The sequence below is a fragment of the Camelina sativa genome, chromosome 16 (assembly GCF_000633955.1).
Source record: "Camelina sativa cultivar DH55 chromosome 16, Cs, whole genome shotgun sequence".
Lineage (NCBI taxonomy): Eukaryota > Viridiplantae > Streptophyta > Magnoliopsida > Brassicales > Brassicaceae > Camelina > Camelina sativa.
The window spans coordinates 27,531,107-27,550,635 of record NC_025700.1 but is presented as its reverse complement, the minus strand read 5'-3'; the positions used below and the strand labels follow the sequence as shown (position 1 = coordinate 27,550,635).

At 35.3% G+C, this 19,529-nt stretch overlaps 5 protein-coding genes and 1 non-coding gene across 6 annotated transcripts in view; 5 read left to right on the top strand and 1 right to left on the bottom strand.

Moving 5' to 3' along the window:
• LOC104752846 (protein DETOXIFICATION 37-like) lies at nucleotides 707–4,826 on the top strand. Its single transcript, XM_010475108.1, has 7 exons — nucleotides 707–1,173; nucleotides 1,913–2,544; nucleotides 3,428–3,484; nucleotides 3,572–3,810; nucleotides 3,973–4,091; nucleotides 4,193–4,279; nucleotides 4,414–4,826. Exons 1-7 carry the CDS (start codon nucleotides 868–870, stop codon nucleotides 4,477–4,479), a joined length of 1,506 nt encoding a protein of 501 aa, XP_010473410.1. The 5' UTR covers nucleotides 707–867; the 3' UTR covers nucleotides 4,480–4,826.
• Nucleotides 6,891–9,748, top strand: LOC104752845 (flavone 3'-O-methyltransferase 1-like). Its single transcript, XM_010475107.2, has 4 exons — nucleotides 6,891–7,463; nucleotides 8,694–9,004; nucleotides 9,104–9,168; nucleotides 9,267–9,748. The coding sequence occupies exons 1-4, from the start codon at nucleotides 7,048–7,050 to the stop codon at nucleotides 9,567–9,569; spliced, it is 1,095 nt and encodes a 364-aa protein (XP_010473409.1). The 5' UTR covers nucleotides 6,891–7,047; the 3' UTR covers nucleotides 9,570–9,748.
• Nucleotides 11,503–11,574, top strand: TRNAW-CCA. Its single transcript has one exon. It is a non-coding gene; the product is annotated as a tRNA-Trp (tRNA).
• Nucleotides 11,716–13,391, top strand: LOC104752844 (pentatricopeptide repeat-containing protein At1g61870, mitochondrial-like). Its single transcript, XM_010475105.1, has one exon. It carries the CDS (start codon nucleotides 11,811–11,813, stop codon nucleotides 13,053–13,055), a length of 1,245 nt encoding a protein of 414 aa, XP_010473407.1. The 5' UTR covers nucleotides 11,716–11,810; the 3' UTR covers nucleotides 13,056–13,391.
• On the top strand, nucleotides 13,627–15,645 carry LOC104752843 (serine/threonine-protein kinase CDL1-like). The gene is made up of 5 exons (XM_010475104.2): nucleotides 13,627–14,048; nucleotides 14,141–14,322; nucleotides 14,421–14,610; nucleotides 14,696–15,087; nucleotides 15,183–15,645. The coding sequence occupies exons 1-5, from the start codon at nucleotides 13,904–13,906 to the stop codon at nucleotides 15,435–15,437; spliced, it is 1,164 nt and encodes a 387-aa protein (XP_010473406.1). The 5' UTR covers nucleotides 13,627–13,903; the 3' UTR covers nucleotides 15,438–15,645.
• LOC104752842 (phospholipase A I) overlaps nucleotides 16,081–19,529 on the bottom strand; it is a 7,744-nt gene continuing 4,295 nt past the window's right edge. Inside the window, exons 10-18 of the mRNA XM_010475103.2 lie at nucleotides 19,351–19,512; nucleotides 19,017–19,212; nucleotides 18,767–18,903; nucleotides 18,429–18,567; nucleotides 18,068–18,274; nucleotides 17,493–17,976; nucleotides 17,181–17,397; nucleotides 16,991–17,080; nucleotides 16,081–16,732 (exon numbers count right to left, since the gene is read on the bottom strand). Of these exons, the coding sequence (XP_010473405.1) occupies nucleotides 16,253–16,732; nucleotides 16,991–17,080; nucleotides 17,181–17,397; nucleotides 17,493–17,976; nucleotides 18,068–18,274; nucleotides 18,429–18,567; nucleotides 18,767–18,903; nucleotides 19,017–19,212; nucleotides 19,351–19,512 (2,112 nt within the window). The 3' untranslated portion in view covers nucleotides 16,081–16,252. The remainder of the gene's footprint in view (nucleotides 16,733–16,990; nucleotides 17,081–17,180; nucleotides 17,398–17,492; nucleotides 17,977–18,067; nucleotides 18,275–18,428; nucleotides 18,568–18,766; nucleotides 18,904–19,016; nucleotides 19,213–19,350; nucleotides 19,513–19,529) is intronic.

Sequence of the window (19,529 nt, the reverse complement as noted above, 5' to 3'; positions counted from 1 at the left end):
ATTCTAATGAAACATTCGTATTGGGCCTCAAAATTTTGAATCCCATTTGAAAAGTTTTTATAAAACTAATAAGACCTCAAAACTCCCAAGTAAAAAGGCCTCCTAATTTGAAAAATGTCCAATAAAAGGCTCCCAAAAAGTCCAAAATTATTTAAAAGGTCCCATATTTTGAAAAAATATCCCATAATTAATAAAATAGGTTTTAAAATTAGCAAAAAGGTCTCCATAATTAAAAAATCCCAAAATTTTAGAAGTTAATATATAAAATATTTTGACAGCCCCATATAGTTAGCAAAACAAATATCAGCTTTTAGTATTTTATTATTTAAAAAAAAAAATCCTTATTTTTTTTCTGTATTGGACCTCGCATTTCACCGGACCGGCATTGATAACAACTGTAACCGATGAGAAGCAATGACAAAAAAAAAAAATTAATAATGGTAAATTATACAACACTCCAATAGTTATATTATTGGGTCGTGACACTAATATTAAGTGTAATTTGGCTTGTTCAAAATACATCATAGTACGATTGTAACAAATAATTCCAAAAGAAAATCTAAAAGGGTTTAAAAATTTGTAAAACACTCTTTCCTCGTTACTTCATTTCCATATATATTAACATAATAATTGGTGTAGTAAAAAAAATAATAATTATTATTTCCGTCAGCAAAAGCTCTCACATTATATAACTCTGCCATAGTTGCAGAGACTCTCACACAAACAACACACAGAAACCAAAAACAAAAAAAAAAACAGAAGTTAAAGAGAGAGAGAGAGAAACACTATATTCGTTCTTCAGATTTATTTTCGATACTCCCAATAATAATATTTTCATTTGTTTTTTCTCGAAGATTCTTGAAAAAGATGAATTCAGAATCGTTAGAAAACCTCCACCGTCCACTGATCGAATCATCGAAATCGTTCGTTGATTATCGTCTCGAGACTGTGTTGACGGATCGAGAGTTACCGTATTTTCGAAGGATTTATCTGGCGATGATGATCGAAATGAAGTTTCTCTTTCATTTGGCTGCTCCGGCGATCTTTGTTTACGTTATCAACAACGGTATGTCGATTCTCACACGTATCTTCGCCGGTCACGTTGGTAGCTTCGAACTCGCCGCCGCTTCGCTTGGTAACAGCGGATTCAATATGTTTACGTATGGTCTTTTGGTAATATATCTCTTATCTCCTTTTTTTAAAAAAAATTATTACAGTTGTATTGTATATTATATACTGAAAAGCCTTGAAATTTTGACTAAATTATAACATTAATTTTTTTCCTAGGCCTAATGAAAATTTCTTGAAATTTAAATAAAATCTAATCTATTTTTTTTTTTTGTTTTTGTTTTTGGTGAGATAGCTTGGAATGGGAAGTGCAGTAGAGACGTTATGTGGTCAAGCACATGGAGCACATAGATACGAAATGCTTGGAGTTTACCTTCAAAGGTCAACGTTGGTTCTAATCATAACATGTCTACCAATGTCATTTCTGTTCCTCTTCTCGAATCCAATCCTCACTTCACTCGGAGAGCCGGAACAAGTCGCAACATTAGCTTCAGTGTTCGTATACGGTATGATCCCAGTGATCTTTGCTTACGCGGTTAATTTCCCGATCCAGAAGTTTCTCCAAGCGCAGAGTATCGTCACTCCAAGCGCTTACATCTCAGCCGCNCTTATCTCCTTTTTTTTTTTTGCTCTACATTTATAATTTTAAGCTACAAATATATATACTTAAAAAATAATAATAATAATTTAAAAAATTGTTACAGTTGTTGTATATTATTGAAAAGCCTTCAAAATTTCTTGAAATTTGACTAAATTCTAACAATCATTTTTTTTTCTAGGCCTATTGAAAATTTCTTGAAATTTAAATAAAATCTAATCTATTTTTTTTTTGTTGGTGAGATAGCTTGGAATGGGAAGTGCAGTAGAGACGTTATGTGGTCAAGCACATGGAGCACATAGATACGAAATGCTTGGAGTTTACCTTCAAAGATCAACGCTGGTTCTAATCATAACATGTCTACCAATGTCACTTCTCTTCCTCTTCTCGAATCCAATCCTCACTTCACTCGGAGAGCCGGAACAAGTCGCAACATTAGCTTCAGTGTTCGTCTACGGTATGATACCAGTGATCTTCGCTTACGCGGTCAACTTCCCGATCCAGAAGTTTCTCCAAGCGCAGAGTATCGTCACTCCGAGCGCTTACATCTCAGCCGCAACCCTCGTGATCCATCTCGTTCTCTCGTGGATAGCTGTGTACTGTCTTGGTTACGGTCTCTTGGCTTTGTCCTTGATTCATAGCTTCTCGTGGTGGATCATTGTGGTGGCTCAGATTGTTTATATTAAGATGAGTCCGAGATGTCGTCGGACTTGGGAAGGTTTTAGTTGGAAAGCTTTTGAAGGTCTTTGGGATTTTTTCCGGTTATCGGCAGCTTCTGCGGTCATGCTTTGTCTTGAATCTTGGTACTCACAGATTCTTGTTTTGCTCGCCGGACTTCTCAAGGACCCTGAGCTTGCTTTGGATTCTCTAGCTATCTGGTAAACGTTTCTAACTTTTTTTTTTTTTTTTTTAATTTTAGATTTTTGTTTTTTGTTTTTTTTTTTTTAAACTTTATGCTTTTATTAAAAACAATTATATTTCTCACTTTTTTAAGACGTAACCAGCATAGGAAATAAATTGCCAAAAGTAGAAAATTAATTTGAGTAACGTCTAAAATCTATTAAAAGTGTCCACGAAATTTAGCAGTAATTATTGCTGTTAAAGTCGTAAAGTGGATATTTATTTATTCCCAGTTTCATATAATTAACGATAAAGACAAATAATTTGTTGTAGCTTTAACCAAAAAATAATACTATACTATCATTTGTCGTATTAATGTGACAAAAAATAATTTTGTAGTGGTTAATTATTTAAAGTATCTCTGTTTAAAATTTAGTATTTTAATTTAACGGAGTATTTTTCACTAAAATAATTTGATTTCTTTCTTTGTTTGTTTTAACAATTTTATTGTTTACCTTCTGATACTTAACACCACGATTTGGAAGAAGAGAGAATGAATATGTCTAAAAACTAGTAAATTAGCTGTAAATTTATTTATTTCCATGTTTGATATACTGTGAACATGGGATGGGACCTATATATAACTTGTTGCGTTATGGTCTGACATTAAACTGTAATAATTGTAGTGGTTAAATAATTAAAGTTCTTTATGATTTCTTTCTTTCTGACGAGTTGAAAATGACGACTCCTACCTAAGTCCTATTCCTCAACGTCGTCATGTCTCAGTAGAAGATCTCTAAGCTTTTTTGTTTTGTTTTGTTGTCTTCATTGTGTCGTTTTCAATTAGCAAAAACGGCACACACTTGCACATACCAAAGATCAAAACACTCACATTTTTCTTCCTTGTTCTGTGTTTTGCAGCATGTCAATTTCTGCCATCTCGTTCATGGTCTCCGTTGGATTCAATGCAGCTGCAAGGTTGGTACCAACATTAATTTTATTTACAATCCGGAGATAAAACGATACTAATTGTTATTATTTTTCCTCAAATTTATTTATGCATAGTGTGAGAGTAAGCAATGAATTAGGAGCTGGAAACCCGAGAGCAGCCGCGTTTTCCACAGTTGTTACGACGGGAGTATCTTTCTTACTAGCGATATTCGAAGCCATCGTGGTCTTATCGTGGCGAAATGTCATCAGCTATGCGTTTACTGATAGTCCCGCGGTGGCCGAGGCTGTTGCCGATTTATCTCCCTTTCTCGCCATCACAATTGTCCTCAACGGGATTCAGCCTGTTTTGTCAGGTAAAAAAAGAAACCCCACATTTCACATCAAATCTTCATTCATGATAAAGTACTCTTAATTATCAAAATTCAATTCAATTCTTTTGTACTACTCAAAATCTATATTAGGAATGAAGATTTAATTCAATTTAAGTCTTTTGTACTACTCAAAATCTATTTTAGGTGTTGCGGTTGGATGTGGATGGCAAGCATTTGTGGCGTACGTTAACATTGGATGTTACTACGTTGTGGGGATACCAATTGGTTTCGTTCTTGGGTTCACTTATGATATGGGAGCTAAGGTGAATTAATAAATACTTATTAAATTTGGTTTACAATAATGGTTACATACTGTATTTAGAAAGATTTGTAATATTTAATATGTATGTATGATATGATGCAGGGTATATGGACAGGGATGATTGGTGGTACATTAATGCAGACGATAATCTTAGTTATTGTCACTTTCCGAACTGACTGGGACAAAGAGGTAAACACTTTAATGTTTTATAATGAAAAGAATTAAACACTTTATGTTTTATAATGAAAAGCGTTAAGCACAAATTAATGGAAGTATTCATTGAATCGTTAGTATTATTAATTTGATTAATTTTATATGTTTAGGTTGCGAAAGCTTCGAGCAGACTGGACCAGTGGGAAGAGAGCCGTGAGCCGCTTTTGAAGCAATAAATTAAAAAAATGATTTTATTTGTTGTATTTGTTTCTGGGAGTTTTGAGGTCAAAATGAAATCAAAAATTTTATTTTCCCCCAAAATTTGGCGATAGAGGAACACATGAAAGATGCAGATTCAATTGTGAAACTCTCGTTTTTCAATCGAAAAATGTAACTCGCTTTGTTGATTATATAATATGATTCGAAAAATTTGAGGTTTTGCGAGTATTGTTGTTGTGTGGAGTTCATAAGTGAAAAAATTTGGATTGGTTTTTGTTTGAAGGGTGGGATTTAGATAAGAAAGTAAAGTTTGTAATTCAGTGTAAGAGTTGAATATATTTTATATCAAAGAGAATTCTTACTTTTTCTTTACAAGCAAAATAGAGTCACAAGCATTATTGGTTTTGACGACAATAAATATGTAAGCAGTTAGGACCAACAGTGGTCCAATCAATGAATCTGTCAGAGTTATGAAAAAAAAAAAACGGACAAACCGATAAATTCAATAAAAATTAAACTCCAAACTTCAAACGTCTCTGGTTATGGATTTTCTTCAATCGAATCGTCTATGCTAAAGAGACTTGCAGTTACTAAAGGATGCATGAGCGTGTTGGTTGGACTCTATTCATCAACAAGGCTTAATTATGGCATGAGCGTGTTCGAGCACCAAAGGTACACTAGATTTCAACAATGGAATGTCAAACAATTCCATAATATCCATGAAGAAGATTCTCGAGACCTATAAGGGGTTTGATGGCTTGACTTTGGTGGTGGGAGTGGTGCTCCTCTCAAGATGATTGTCTCAAAATACCCCAACCTTAAAGGCATCAACTTCGATCTCCCTCATGTAATCAAAGACGCTCCTTCCCATCCCGGTTTTTCTACATTTCCCTCGCATTTCAAATAACCCGATATTTTTACATCATTTGTTCAAGATTTGAGTAAAAAAATTTGGATTGGTTTTTGTTTGAAGGGTGGGATTTAGATAAGAAAGCAAAGTTTGTAATTCAGTGTAGGAGTAAATATATTTTATAGCAACCAGATTGAGTTCTTAATTTTTCTTACAAGCAAAATAGAGTTGACAAATATGTCTCAACGACAGATAGAGTCACAAGCATTATTGGTCTCGACGACAATAAATATGTAACAATCAGCAGGACCAACGGTGGTCCAGTCAATCTACAAACCGATAATTTTATTAAAAATTAAACTTCAAACTTTATGAAAAAAAAAGGAATTATATTCAAACAAGAAGGAAATACAAAATAACAAAAAAATTGATGTCAAAATATCCACCAAATATAGGTTAAATTAGTGATAAATTGAAGATATAATTCAACAAAAGAAACGAAAATAAAATAAGATAAAAACATGATTTCGGAAACTTTTTTGAGTGACCGCATCCAGCACATAATAAACTATTAGCCGGGCCGGAGATCTTTTTGCAAACCCGACGACACTTGATCATCCAAACCACTTCATCACAACAATTTTTTTTTAAAAAAAACCTGGCAGCCAATGCCTAGGACGTGACTCAGGTCTAAACAAACTTTGTGATTTCCACACAACATCTAAAAAACTATATAGATACTAATTATAAAATCATGATTAAGCCCTTAGCAACAGAAAAGGTTAGAACTTGTAAACAAAGATCTCAATACAAGGTAAACTGAAATCACCAAATTCATACATCCATCCAAAACAAAGGCAATTTAAATAGCAGGTTATCTGATATATTTCGATTGCAAAACATTTATAAAGCAAATTTCTTTTCCATGTTAGAAGTTTATGTGGGTTGAAAAAAGTTTTTGTAAGATGGAAAAGAAATTTCCTTTATAAGTGTTTTATCTATTAAGCCATTAAAATTTTTGTATTTGAGAAGTAAACACTTTTTAGAAAGATCAAAGATATAATAAAGTTGTTTTGTTTTGTATATTTGAGAAATATACAATTTTTTGAGTGTGATTAGAGATTCTCTCTTCGAGGACACTCACTCTACCGCACTATTTTGTCTTCTCTATCTCACATTCAAATATAAAAAACAAAACTATCACATTTTGTGATATCTTTTTTAAAAATGTCTACTCTTCTCAAACACAGCTAAAAAAGGAAAGAAAGACAAACATAGTAACATGGACAAGTATATAAATCTTTCAAAAAAAAAAAAAGATTGAAGTAAATAACGTAAATGATTAATTGGATCGAATGAGGGGTTTTGAGTTTTGACATAGAAAAGCAATAAATACAATATCAAATCCAAATTTTCTAAAAATTTATTTGCAAAGCAATCTATCAATAACAACAAATGAGTTCAGTATACAAGCTTAATAATCCATTTTAGCATCAGTATACAAATGATGTTTTTGTTGTTGGGGAAAAAGCATCAATTCTCATTATGTAAAGAAGAAAAACTAACTCAAATTGGTTATTTTAAAACTTTAAGCATCACACTCAATAAAATCCCAATAAAATGAATAAACCTCAGCCATATATACTCTCTTACCCATCATAAAATCACAAACCTCAACGCAGAGAAACCCAAAACACAATAAATAAAAGAAGAAAAAGAAAAAACTCTAACCAAAATGGAATCAACACCAGAGACACAAATAACTCCGGTGCAAGTCACCAACGACGAAGCTAACCTCTTCGCCATGCAGCTAGCCAGCTGTTCCGTTCTTCCGATGGTTTTACAAGCAGCTTTACAGCTCGAACTTATCGAAATCATGGCCAAAAACGTTTCTCCGATGTCTCCGGCTGAGATCACTTCCCATCTCCCGACCAAAAACCCGGAAGCTCCACTCTTACTCGACCGTATCCTTCGGCTTCTTGCGGCATACTCCATTCTCACCTGCTCCGTCCGTACGCTTCCAGGCGGCGATGGTGTCGAGCGGGTTTACGGGCTTGGTCTGGTGTGCAAGTACTTGACCAAGAACGAAGATAGCGTCTCGATTGCTCCTCTTTGCCTCATGAACCAAGATAAGATCTTCATGGAGAGCTGGTATTTCTGAAATTATCAGATGAGTTCTTATTTTAGGATATATTGTACTTAGATTAAGTAATAAATTATGTCGTTAAAACCTATGCTTCTTGATTGATGTCAAATGCAATTGCAATGGTAAACGAGAGAGCGAGAGAGAGAGTTAGGATAGTGTTGAAGACAAATGAGACAAAAACAGATAAAACGATATTGTTTGATATCATATACTACCTAGGAAACGATACTCATATTACTATATCTCAAATACAACTATTTATGTGGTAGCGGTCGAATTGCTACACGACACGCATTTTTTTTTTCTAGCCAAAATTCTAGAAACAAAACGAAGGTAGTCAAGAGCTAGAAGAAACATTCTTTTTAGAAAATATTTAAAATGTTTTTTTTAAATCGTACATGACTTTGAAGGGAGATTAGAGTTAAGATCTTTGAAGGGAGATTAGAGAAGATGGAATCTTTCTATAGAGAAGTTGTTTTCTCGTATATTTTCTCAAAGGCTTTTCAAAAATATTAATATGAGTACATACAATACGAGTTGATATGCAAAATATCTTACGACAGTTTTGGTGAAAGTCTTTGTATTTCCTCATCATTTACAAATCTAGATTACAAAGTATATAAAGACTACTTAGTTACAAACAGGTTTGATCTCCCGAGAATATTGCAGAAGATCTCTAACTTATATTGACCAGTTTTTGAGGAGAGTTTTGAGGACCTAATATTGACCATCGTTCATTTGGATCCTTTAATGTTTTTCTTCGATTTGGTCCTTCAATTGCATAATGTGCCCATGCAATATAGTAGCCCATGCAATATCAGTCTTTTGGTTACTTCCAAGCCATTTTACGTAATGAGCTTGGCCATCATATTGCTGGTGTTGCATTGAATAATGAAGTGGTCGATATCGATGCATGCAGCCACGGTTGTTGAAAAAGGAGCATATTTATGCTAGAAAAACGATATGCTCTGGTATCATATTTGATATTTGGGAATTAAGATATGGTTTTCTCATATATACAACTACTTAAATAGTTTAACAGCTATTTGATTCTATATAAAAGTTTTTCTTAATAGTTCATTATTTGGTTATTGAGCAATAAGAAAAGGAACATAATACTGTAGGAAGATAATCTCTGTCTTTGGATTTGACCAACAAAATGATAGAGAAGAAGAGTTAATCAACATCTCTAGTATTTTTTTAGTCGAATCATCTCATGCCAAAGACACTTGCAGGTACCATTTGAAGGATGCAATTCTTATTGGTGAGACTCCATTTAACAAGGCTTATGGCATGAGCGTGTTAGAGTACCAAAAGACTGACACTAGATTCAACAAAGTCGTCAACGATGGAATGTCAAACCATTCCACAATATCCATGAAGAAGATTCTCGAGATCTATAAGGGTTTTGATGGCTTGAGTTCCCTGGTAGATGTTGGTGGCGGGAGTGGTGCTACTCTCAAGATGATTGTCTCCAAGTACCCCAACCTTAAAGGCATCAACTTTGATCTCCCTCATGTAATCAAAGACGCTCCTTCATATCCCGGTTTGTATACATCTTTCTCGGCATTTAAAAAAACCCGATATTCTTACATCATTTGTTCAAGATTTGATTGATAGAATGTCCTATTACTAAATAATACAGGTATTAAGCATGTTGGAGGAGATATGTTTGTAAGTGTCCCCAAAGGTGATGCCATGTTCATGAAGGTTAGTAATTACTAGAGTCAAGACCATATTGAGATCATTATAAGTTCAGCAAGGAAATGAAATCTCAAAACATTTTCATTCTTTTTACCTTGTAACAGTGGATATGCCACGCTCGGAGCGATGAACAATGTCTTAAATTCTTAAAGAATTGCTACGACGCGCTTCCAGAAAATGGAAAAGTGATAGTAGCTGAGTGTGTACTTCCAGATACTCTAGACTCAAGCCTTATGACCAAACAAGCACTCCATGTAGACTGCATAATGTTGGCACACAGCCGTGGAGGTATAGAACGGACTGAGAAAGAGTTTGAGGTACTGGCTAAAGGGTCCGGCTTTCATGCTATCAAAGTTGTCTGCAATGCCTTCGGAATTCACATCATTGAGTTTCTCAAGAAGATATGAATAATGTTACTAATGATGGTTTATATATAAACATGGTCTCATGTCAACGTCTACTGCCACACTTCTGCGTGTCATGTTATTATTGATTCGGTTATAAACTATGTTTAGATTCAAAAAAAAAAACTATGCTTATTGCTGTTTAATAAGGTTTATGTAAGGATCTGATATATTTCTTACTAGCATTTCGGGTGATTTTGATGTTTCCCAAAATGACATGTTGCTCAAATAGTGATTTTCTGAGTCTCTCATCAAATCATATGTTATCAAACTTGGAATTTATTTACAATCTCTTGTTATTCATTGAATTATTTACACAAATCATATCAAAGATACAGTTTATTTTAAAATTAACATTTTTATAATATTTCTCAATGATTTTGAGAGATTACCCGAAATTATAATAATTTTTGGTAACAATGACTACAATAATCTCCAAAAACAAACAACATGAGTTAATTTGTATATATTGTTCTTCAATTCAACTTTGGAGATTTTAAATCATTTTTTCCTAGCGAAGTTTCAAATTCTATTTAGACCATCTCCAATGATTTTCTACATACCTCTATTTTTTTCTCTAAAAAAGAATATTCCGCAGAGATTCTTTTTTTTTTTACTATTAATACCTTTTAATTATAAAGGTTGCAAACTAACCCATTTATTTTAGTATTTGTGAAACTTTCATAAAAATATGATATTATTTAAATTTTTAACATTCATAAATATTATTTAAATATCACATTTATTAAAAAAAATACATTGCATCACATAAAATAATAAAACATAGTAGATTTTTTTTCACCATCGACATTAGTGTATTTTTCCCACAAATGCTCAATTAATGCATTTCGAAGTGAAAAATGAGCTTCTTTATCTTTGATTTTTCTAAATCGACCTAGAAATTCTTGGAATCGGATATCATCATCTTCCGACATTTGGACTCCTGGAGGTGGAACTTCTCTTTCAACTTCAATTGGTGCATTAAGATCATGCTCCTCCTCCATCTACGTCGTTTGGACAAATTTTTAGGGATATTGGTGGATCCGGAAGTAATTTACTAGAATATTAAATAATTAGTTTTGTTGTATTAAAAATAATATTATGGTATGAATAAAAACTAAAATATTTAAGAGAATTGAATCTTACTACAAACTTTGAGTATTGTGTTGTTCAATACAAAACCTCCACTTCATTAAACTATTATTAAACTATTTAAATATATGTTTTATTTATTTTGATCATAAATATAAAAGTGTTAAAAGTTCAAGAACCATTTTATAAATAAAAAAATTCAACTCTATTATAGAGGATAAAATAGAGTTCCTCTATATATAGAGGAAAAAATAGAAATCTCTATTATAGAGGTAGAAATAGAGATGAGTTGGAGTAGATTTTACTCTAAAATAGAGTAAAAAAACAAATATAGAGGTGGATTGGAGATCCTTAAGGCCGGTCCAACAAAAATGGTAGTCCAAATCAATTTTTTTTTTTTTTTTTTGTGACCTCTTTTTACGTATTATTCAAAATCTTAAACAATATTAATTAAAATTTTGTTTAATTAAACAAATTTTTTTAGTGACTCTTCAAAATATACCTTTGTTATGTAAAAAATAGTTTGGTGATGATTCTTAAAAGATAAAAATGAATGTCAATTGGTCTACAAGGTGACCGAAGATACGATGATGATTTTCAGCTTTGGCTACAATCCAGGCTCTAATCTCTCTTACAACCTTTAAACACTTTTTTCTTTCCTGCATTCTATTCTTCTTCGACTAAAACAATTGGCCAAATGAAGCACATAATGTAAAAAATATATTTTCTCTTTTTGATTATAATTTAACATTTTATTAAAAAAAAAATGAATGAAGGTCTTTGATTGCCTTTTATAGAGGTGTTCATTGCGAATATAAACAAACTTTAGTGGCTATTGTTCACCGGATCCGTGGCGCAATGGTAGCGCGTCTGACTCCAGATCAGAAGGTTGCGTGTTCGATTCACGTCGGGTTCAATCCCCCGGTTTAGTCGGATCCTTAACTTTTTTATTTTTATTTTCATCACAAACTCATCCCAACCGTCCATTGTGACGATTTTTTTAGAAAACCATCAACAGCTACGATTAGATTTAACACATACCAAAAACCCTAAAAAACCCTAAAAAACCCTAATTTCTTCACTCTCCGTCTTCGTCTTCCCCATTAGCACAGTCTCTCTTCTTCTTCAACATCTACAAACCCTAAAACAACAATGGCGTTACTCTCTCGAATCCGTTCATCAACATCTCTCTTCCGTCACCTCAACGCATCTCCTCAAATCAGATCACTCTCCTCCTCCTCCTCCTCCTCTTCCGCTTCATCAATCCTCTCACCAGATTCGAAAACTCCTCTCACAAGCAGAGAAAAAAGCAAAGCAGCTCTCTCTCTTCTCAAATCCGAGAAAGATCCAGATCGTATCCTCGAGATCTGCCGTGCTGCTTCCTTGACACCAGATTGCCACATTGATCGTATCGCTTTCTCCGCCGCCGTCGAGAATCTCGCCGAGAAGAAACATTTCACCGCCGTTTCGAATCTTCTCGACGGATTCATCGAGAACAGACCTGATCTCAAATCGGAGCGTTTCGCTGCTCACGCCATTGTTTTGTATGCTCAAGCTAATATGCTTGATCACTCCTTAAGGGTCTTTAGTGATCTTGAGAAACTTGGGATCCCTCGTACGGTTAAGTCTTTGAACGCTCTTCTCTTTGCTTGTTTAGTAGCTAAGGATTACAAAGAAGCGAAACGTGTTTATATTGAGATGCCTAAGATGTATGGGATTGAGCCTGATCTTGAGACTTATAACCGTATGATCAAAGTGTTCTGTGAATCCGGTTCAGCTAGTTCTGCTTACTCCATTGTTGCGGAGATGGAGAGGAAAGGATTAAAGCCGAATAGCTCTAGCTTTGGTTTGATGATTTCAGGGTTTTATGCAGAGGATAAGAATGATGAAGTTGGGAAAGTGTTGGCGATGATGAAAGATCGTGGTGTTAACATCGGTGTTTCGACTTACAACATTAGGATTCAGAGTTTGTGCAAGAGGAAGAAAGCTAAAGAAGCAAAGGCTTTGCTTGATGGGACGTTGTCTGCAGGGATGAAACCGAATACGGTGACTTATAGCCATTTGATTCGAGGGTTTTGTAACGAAGATGATTTGGAAGAGGCCAAGAAGTTGTTTAAGGTTATGGTGAACAGAGGATGTAAGCCTGATAGTGAGTGTTACTTCACTCTCATTTATTACTTGTGCAAAGGAGGTGACTTTGAGACGGCTGTGAGTCTTTGTAAAGAGACTATGGAGAAGAATTGGGTTCCTAGTTTCAGTATCATGAAGTCGCTTGTTAACGGATTAGCTAAAGATTCGAAAGTCGAAGAAGCGAAGGAGCTCATTGGGCAAGTTAAAGAGAAGTTCACTAGAAATGTTGAGTTGTGGAATGAAGTCGAAGCTGCATTGCCTCAATGAATCGTTCTGAAATTGGTACTTTCGATTTTTTACGAATTTTCTCTATCTTTATCTGTCAGCAATGAAATAAAGATCATAGCTTCTTAGACGATAGTAATCTTTTGATCATCCTGGTAGCTATTAGATAAATGCTGTTTTTGTGCTGGCTCATGTTTGAGATTCTCAGATATAAATCAAGTCATGAACTTGGTCAATTAGGCTTATCCTGTTAGTTTTGGTGTTGGAATCAGAGAGATGTTAAAACATTTTTATCTGTAAGATTGGTCAATGCATTGAAGCTTATTGTAGCCTGTCTTAATGGTCAAAACTCAAACCGTATATCTCTATTTATGTATATTTTTAGTGTCTTCCTATGTTTTATACTATATAGTATGATGACTATATATAAAATATATACGAAGTTTAATATCTCTACATGCTTACCACGAACTAGTAAAGATTTGATTAGAAGTTTGTTAAAAAAGTAAGAGAAGAGACAGACGCGTTGGCTTATTCCAAATAAACGAACAGAGAAGAAAGAGAACCCTCTAAAAATAAGAGAGAAGAAGAATAATCCTTTTTATCCAAATTTGAGAGACATCCAAACATGGGAAACATTTATATATAACAACAACAACAACAAGAGACAGCAAAACTTTGTGAACCTCCTGTCATGCGACATCATTTTCCTAGGAAGGATCTGATCTTTCTTTCAGATTCTTATTGCCCAGACAGGGTTTGGATATGAAAGGATCGGTATAGAGAGACAAGATCGAATCTTTCCTTGGGGGATTTCATTTCAAAGGATTTGTTTTTGTCTGAAGAGATCAAGAACACAAAAGAAAAAAAAAGAGAAAGAAAATTAAAAAATGATGAAGCTTTGTCCTTGTTTCATCAATCCACAACATCTTGGACCTAATTCGCCTAGAGATTCATTTGATGAAGGTCTTACAGCTTATAGAGGCCAAAGCCGAAAACTTTTCGCTATCTTCACATTTCGTTCACGCCGAAAAGGTACTCATCGTAAACGTTCTCTCTCTTCTCAATCTTTTCAAAAATTTGTATCATTTTTTAGTTTCTGAAAATGGAAACGTTGAGAAATGCAGGAAGCTGCAGGCAGAAGTATATAACGGACGAGATAAAGAAGTACGGGAACGTCAAGAACTGTGGCAGAATCTTCAAATTCAAGGAACTAATAGCTGCAACGGACAATTTCAGTATGGACTGTATGATTGGAGAAGGCGGTTTCGGAAGAGTTTACAAAGGATTCCTTAGCAGCCTCAATCAGGTCCTTTCTCCATCTATTAATTTATCTTACGTATATGTATGCGGATTTGGCGAAAATGTTTGCTAATTTTTGTTTGATTTGGATGATGAGAAGTTTAGGTGGTGGCTGTAAAGAGGCTTGACAGGAATGGTTTGCAAGGAACAAGGGAGTTCTTTGCTGAAGTGATGGTATTGAGTCTGGCTCAACATCCAAACCTTGTTAATCTCATTGGCTATTGTGTAGAAGACGAGCAACGAGTCCTCGTTTATGAATTCATGCCCAACGGATCTTTGGAAGATCATTTGTTTGGTATATAAGCTGTGACCTTTTCATTGTTATATGGTCAAGATTTTGCATTGTAATCTAATGTTTTTAATCTTACTTCATTATATAGACTTACCAGAAGGGGCACCAAGTCTAGACTGGTTCACGAGAATGCGGATAGTGCACGGTGCAGCTAAAGGGCTCGAGTATTTGCATGACTACGCAGATCCTCCTGTGATCTACCGCGATTTCAAAGCTTCAAACATATTGTTACAATCTGATTTTAACTCAAAGCTATCGGATTTTGGGTTAGCTAGGCTTGGACCAACTGAAGGCAAAGATCATGTGTCCACTAGAGTCATGGGAACATACGGATACTGTGCTCCTGAATATGCAATGACTGGTCAACTCACGGCTAAATCCGATGTCTACAGCTTCGGCGTTGTCCTGCTTGAGATCATTTCCGGAAGACGAGCTATTGATGGTGATAGACCAACCGAAGAACAAAACTTGATCTCTTGGGTACTTCATCAAACAAGAGTCTTGTCACCATCTTTTTGTTGTTGCTTGTGAAGGAAGGAACTGAGTAAAGTCCTTTATTTTTTTTTTTTTTGCAGGCGGAACCGTTGTTGAAAGATAGAAGGATGTTTGCACATATTGTGGATCCAAATCTAGAAGGGAATTACCCAGTAAAAGGGTTGCATCAAGCTTTAGCGATTGCAGCGATGTGTTTACAAGAAGAAGCAGAGACTAGGCCATTGATGGGAGATGTGGTCACAGCACTTGAGTTCTTAGCTAAGCCTATAGAGGTCATTGATAACACTAATACTGATCCTGCCTCTGCTACTCAGACATCATCATCTGATTCATAAAAATACATTTTCCAATCCTTTAAACCATTAAGTTTTCTTTTCATTTTTTTTTTCTTTTAACGTAAAACCCAAGAAAGTAATTAGGGTTAGAGTTCGAAGTCAAGTCGGATGCAAACAATTCTTTGTAATTTGATGTAATTTGGCATTGTGGGGAGATCGCATCATCTGTGAATCACAGTGTTAATCTCATACTAAACTTTTTTTTGTTTGAATGTTTGATTAATGTGAAATCGTTATCTTTTTGATTTACGTTCCAAAAAGACAAGAAAAACCTACAAATTTAAGTTTGGAGTGACAAAGTTACTACCAGAATCTATGTCCCAAGTGCAATTCCGTGGTGTTCCAGCTAGATCTCTTTTACGATTAATATACACTTGCAAGCAGTGGGAAACATAATCCCAGAGCCTAGAGTCGTCTTTCATCACTTGTCTCGCATGCGTTGCCATGAACAACAACAATTCACCGTCTTCAACATAGATTCCACAGTTTCTTGTTATGATACATGAATTTTTTTTTTTTTTTTAATCTAAGGTTTCTCAGTTTTTCTACTTGGGATGTTTGTTTTGTCTGACTTTCAAATTCCAGAAACAGAGTAGTATAACACTAAATAAGTTTGAATCTATATTTCCTTGAAAAAAAAAAGTAGTAACAATATCTTTCTCATACCTCTTAAATGCTTCAAAAGCTATAAACTTATTTGATACTCTTATTTGCAGAAACGAACAAAACTTTGATACTGTTGTTTTTTTCTCTCTCAAGTTTTCTTTTCCCCCCGGGTCAAAAAAGGTATAAAGTTAATAAAATTTGTACTTTTTCTATACATTAGGAAGATGACAAGTGTACCTGAGCTTTCGATGAGAGGCAAGAGCTTTTTGAAGAGCAACATCAACTCTTGAATTCTCTCTGAACAATTGATCATATAACTGGCAAACAAACTCAGACACTTCCTCTTCATCATCTTCCCAAAGACCACAACACTTATCGCCTCTGTTCATTTTCTCGTGGTCGCTATCTTCCCAGTCACTTGTCGGTGTTGGTGGTCCGATCTCTTCCCTTTCTGTTACTGTGTTTTCTTCTTCTTCTTCGTCTTCTTCTTCTCCAATCTCAAATTTTCCGTTCTGGTCTCCAATGTTGTACTCAGAGGAGCCTTGGGATGTGATTAGTGGCGTCTCTTGTGGCTCGTTCGATGGGCCAATCACAGCTTTGGCACCAGAGTCCAAAAAGGCTTTAACTACAGCTTGTGTTGGTCCAAATGTTCCTGAGAAGACTATTATCCTATCTCTCCATGCTCCTACCTGTTTCAGATAACATGTCCAAAACATAAGACAAAATCTAGCTTAACCTGAAAAGAGAACATGTGGCCATCTTCTTATCAGCCTTGCGCTTATCACTAGCTTTTACAGTTTGAGTTTTGTACCAGCCAACCAAACTGCACATAAGCATATGGACAATATATTCGTAGAAGCTAAACCTTTTCAGATATGCAAGAGTAAAAATATGTGAACATGAAACTAGTAGGAGATTTTGAATGTATAAAAGTCAAGTGACATTACCATCCAGCGAATATCATCAGGAGTCAAGTGTGCGGAAGGGACAGTTCTGCGGAACATAAATGATGCGATTTCTTGATCATCTTCCATCACCTTTACAATATATTAACAAGTAACATCAAAAACAAAATAAACCTTCCAAAGCTATAAGACTAACACCACAAAGAAGTCAATATGAAAAACATATCCTTACTTGGGTTTGACGTCCGATATAACGATGGATGATATTTCCAACCTGGAAGCATTTCTTGATACGCACCAAATCCGAGATTGAACAAATGTTGGAAAGAACCGATGCAGCCTTACGGCGATTACTTTGCATCACTGACAATATACTGACTTTGACGCTTTGGAGAAACTTATCAGCGAGATCTCCAGGTTCAGCAACCACAAATACATCATTTTGCCAACTAAATGAAACCAGAACGCAAATGTCATCAATTAACTAGAATCACCTTATTAGACTTGAGTGTGATGTGATGGAAATGGAAAAGTTTGGACTGACCTCAGTATCGAACCATTAGAATCATTTTGAAGTGAGAGATGTATGATCCCCACTTGGGGTAAATTCTGTAACTTTTCATGCATCTGTCGTAATGGAAGATAAAGTTGTCTTTGTCTTGGAGGAGATGATGGAGGCGACATAACCGTCTTTCCAGCATGACCCCCGTCCAAGCTAAGTGGTGGAACCATATCAATCAACCTATTGAACTTTTGTGGGCCATGATCAGGAGTGAATAGAAGGGGACTCGGAGGCAAGCTTCCAGTTATAAGAGGAGAGGAAAATGGTGTGGGAAAAGCAGTTCCTGGAGATGGTTTCTGGCATCCAGGAGTAGCAGTAGCATGTAATGAAGATAACTTTATTCCATTATTCGAACAAAATGACTCCAGCGCACGAGCATGATACTTTACTCTCCCTGAGTCAGGACTATGCTGAGCCTCCACAAGCAAAACATTGCGTCTCCATCCTAGAGAAGGACTGCTCTCTACTGTTTAGGATGAAAGAAAAATGATATAAGTTACTAAGCTAACAGTTTGAGAAGGTTTTTCTAAAAAGCAAATAAATTTTGAAATAGATACCTCTGCTATTTGGTAGTTTTCCATTCATAAACCGTGGTTTCAAATTCTCACACCACTTCTCATCGTTTAGGAAGGGGAGTGTTAATCTCTCGCAGGCGTTTTTAAGTACTTGGGAATTGCTTTGTATGTATTCTTCAATCGCAGCTTCCAATTTTAGCCAGATCGCTGGATCAGTCTCATCCAACTCCATTCCACAACGATCATCAACTGCATAGACCAGATATTTAAAGACTTAACTATATTCGACATCAAACAATTATGCATTATGATAATTGACATGGATTATACAATTAAGATTTCCTAGGTGTTCAAGAGGATAGCGTGTTCTTGTATGTTGTAAAATGCTGTGTGTGTTACCTACCTGGGTTGAACCGAAAATATTGTATTTCTGGTAACAAAGGGAGCAATGTGCTTAGAGCTTCTTCAACCCTTTCGACTGAGCATGCACTCTCAATCAGTACTTGTCCAGTATCTAAATAACGCCATCCACCTTTCCGTACCTACAAGACAGTTAGATTGACATTGAAAATAATTACTTATACTTTACAAGGACGTCTAGCTTTTATTCGCATTATGTACTTCAGCGATTTTTCTTATACAAAAAATGTTTTATTTTTCACTATTTGACCATGTGTAATTGTCATTTGAAGCCACAGTTCCATCAACTAAGTTCCACATAAGAGAAAAGACGGGAATTACCCTGGTTGGTACAGAGCCAGAGCCAATCGAAACCAAGCAGTCAATTTTTGTGTCAGGCCATAGAAGCTGTGCTTCTCTGATGGCAAAGATTGTAGGATTGTTTGCCACTATTGCACCATCTTGCCAGCGGTACGAGTCTTAAGTGAATTGGAAAAGAAGAAAAGAGAATATTTTTTTTACAATATCAGTGTAAAAGCTTACTATAAAGTATCGAGGAAAAGCATTGAGAAGGGAGATAGTTGACTTGTACCGACTGAAAAATCATCAAGATAATATGGGGCAGCTGATGATGCTCGTATCGCTTGCCAAACCTGATGCTTACAACTTCCCATAAAAGCACTTTGCCTGTAGTAACCAGCTTGATCACTGGCAGTTGATGAAGTCAATGTACTGCCGCCTGAGTGATCTGAAAATGCATATGACATTTCCGGTGTTCCAACAGAATACTGCAAATTGAAAAGAGAGCTAAATGCGCCGAAATAGAGGGAGATCATGATAGGCGAAAATGTGAAATGGTTAACACTTTGTAGCCAGTTAACAGAGAATCAAGAATAAAGCAAAAGAAAAAGGGTGTAGTTTTGTACCTGGTAGTTTCGAAATATAAATGGCTGCGCAGGCATCACACTAACAAGAGTAGATACGACAAAGACTTTTGGAACATTCTTCACAGCTGACTCTATTAGTAGATCTCCATCCTCATCAGCACACATTTCCTTTAACAGTCTCTCGAACTCGTTTGCACTGTGCTGCAAGACAGTATATT

Bases quoted from the DNA above. Each gene is read 5' to 3' on its own strand.
- LOC104752844 (XM_010475105.1), top strand. From the start codon at position 11,811: ATGGCGTTACTCTCTCGAATCCGTTCATCAACATCTCTCTTCCGTCAC.
- LOC104752843 (XM_010475104.2), top strand. From the start codon at position 13,904: ATGATGAAGCTTTGTCCTTGTTTCATCAATCCACAACATCTTGGACCT. The intron at 14,323-14,420 runs GTCCTTTCTCCA...TGAGAAGTTTAG, and splicing joins TCCTTAGCAGCCTCAATCAG to GTGGTGGCTGTAAAGAGGCT. The intron at 14,611-14,695 runs GTATATAAGCTG...TTCATTATATAG, and splicing joins TTTGGAAGATCATTTGTTTG to ACTTACCAGAAGGGGCACCA.
- LOC104752846 (XM_010475108.1), top strand. From the start codon at position 868: ATGAATTCAGAATCGTTAGAAAACCTCCACCGTCCACTGATCGAATCA. The intron at 3,811-3,972 runs GTAAAAAAAGAA...AATCTATTTTAG, and splicing joins GATTCAGCCTGTTTTGTCAG to GTGTTGCGGTTGGATGTGGA. The intron at 4,280-4,413 runs GTAAACACTTTA...TTATATGTTTAG, and splicing joins GAACTGACTGGGACAAAGAG to GTTGCGAAAGCTTCGAGCAG.
- LOC104752845 (XM_010475107.2), top strand. From the start codon at position 7,048: ATGGAATCAACACCAGAGACACAAATAACTCCGGTGCAAGTCACCAAC. The intron at 7,464-8,693 runs GTATTTCTGAAA...AGACACTTGCAG, and splicing joins AAGATCTTCATGGAGAGCTG to GTACCATTTGAAGGATGCAA. The intron at 9,005-9,103 runs GTTTGTATACAT...TAAATAATACAG, and splicing joins AGACGCTCCTTCATATCCCG to GTATTAAGCATGTTGGAGGA.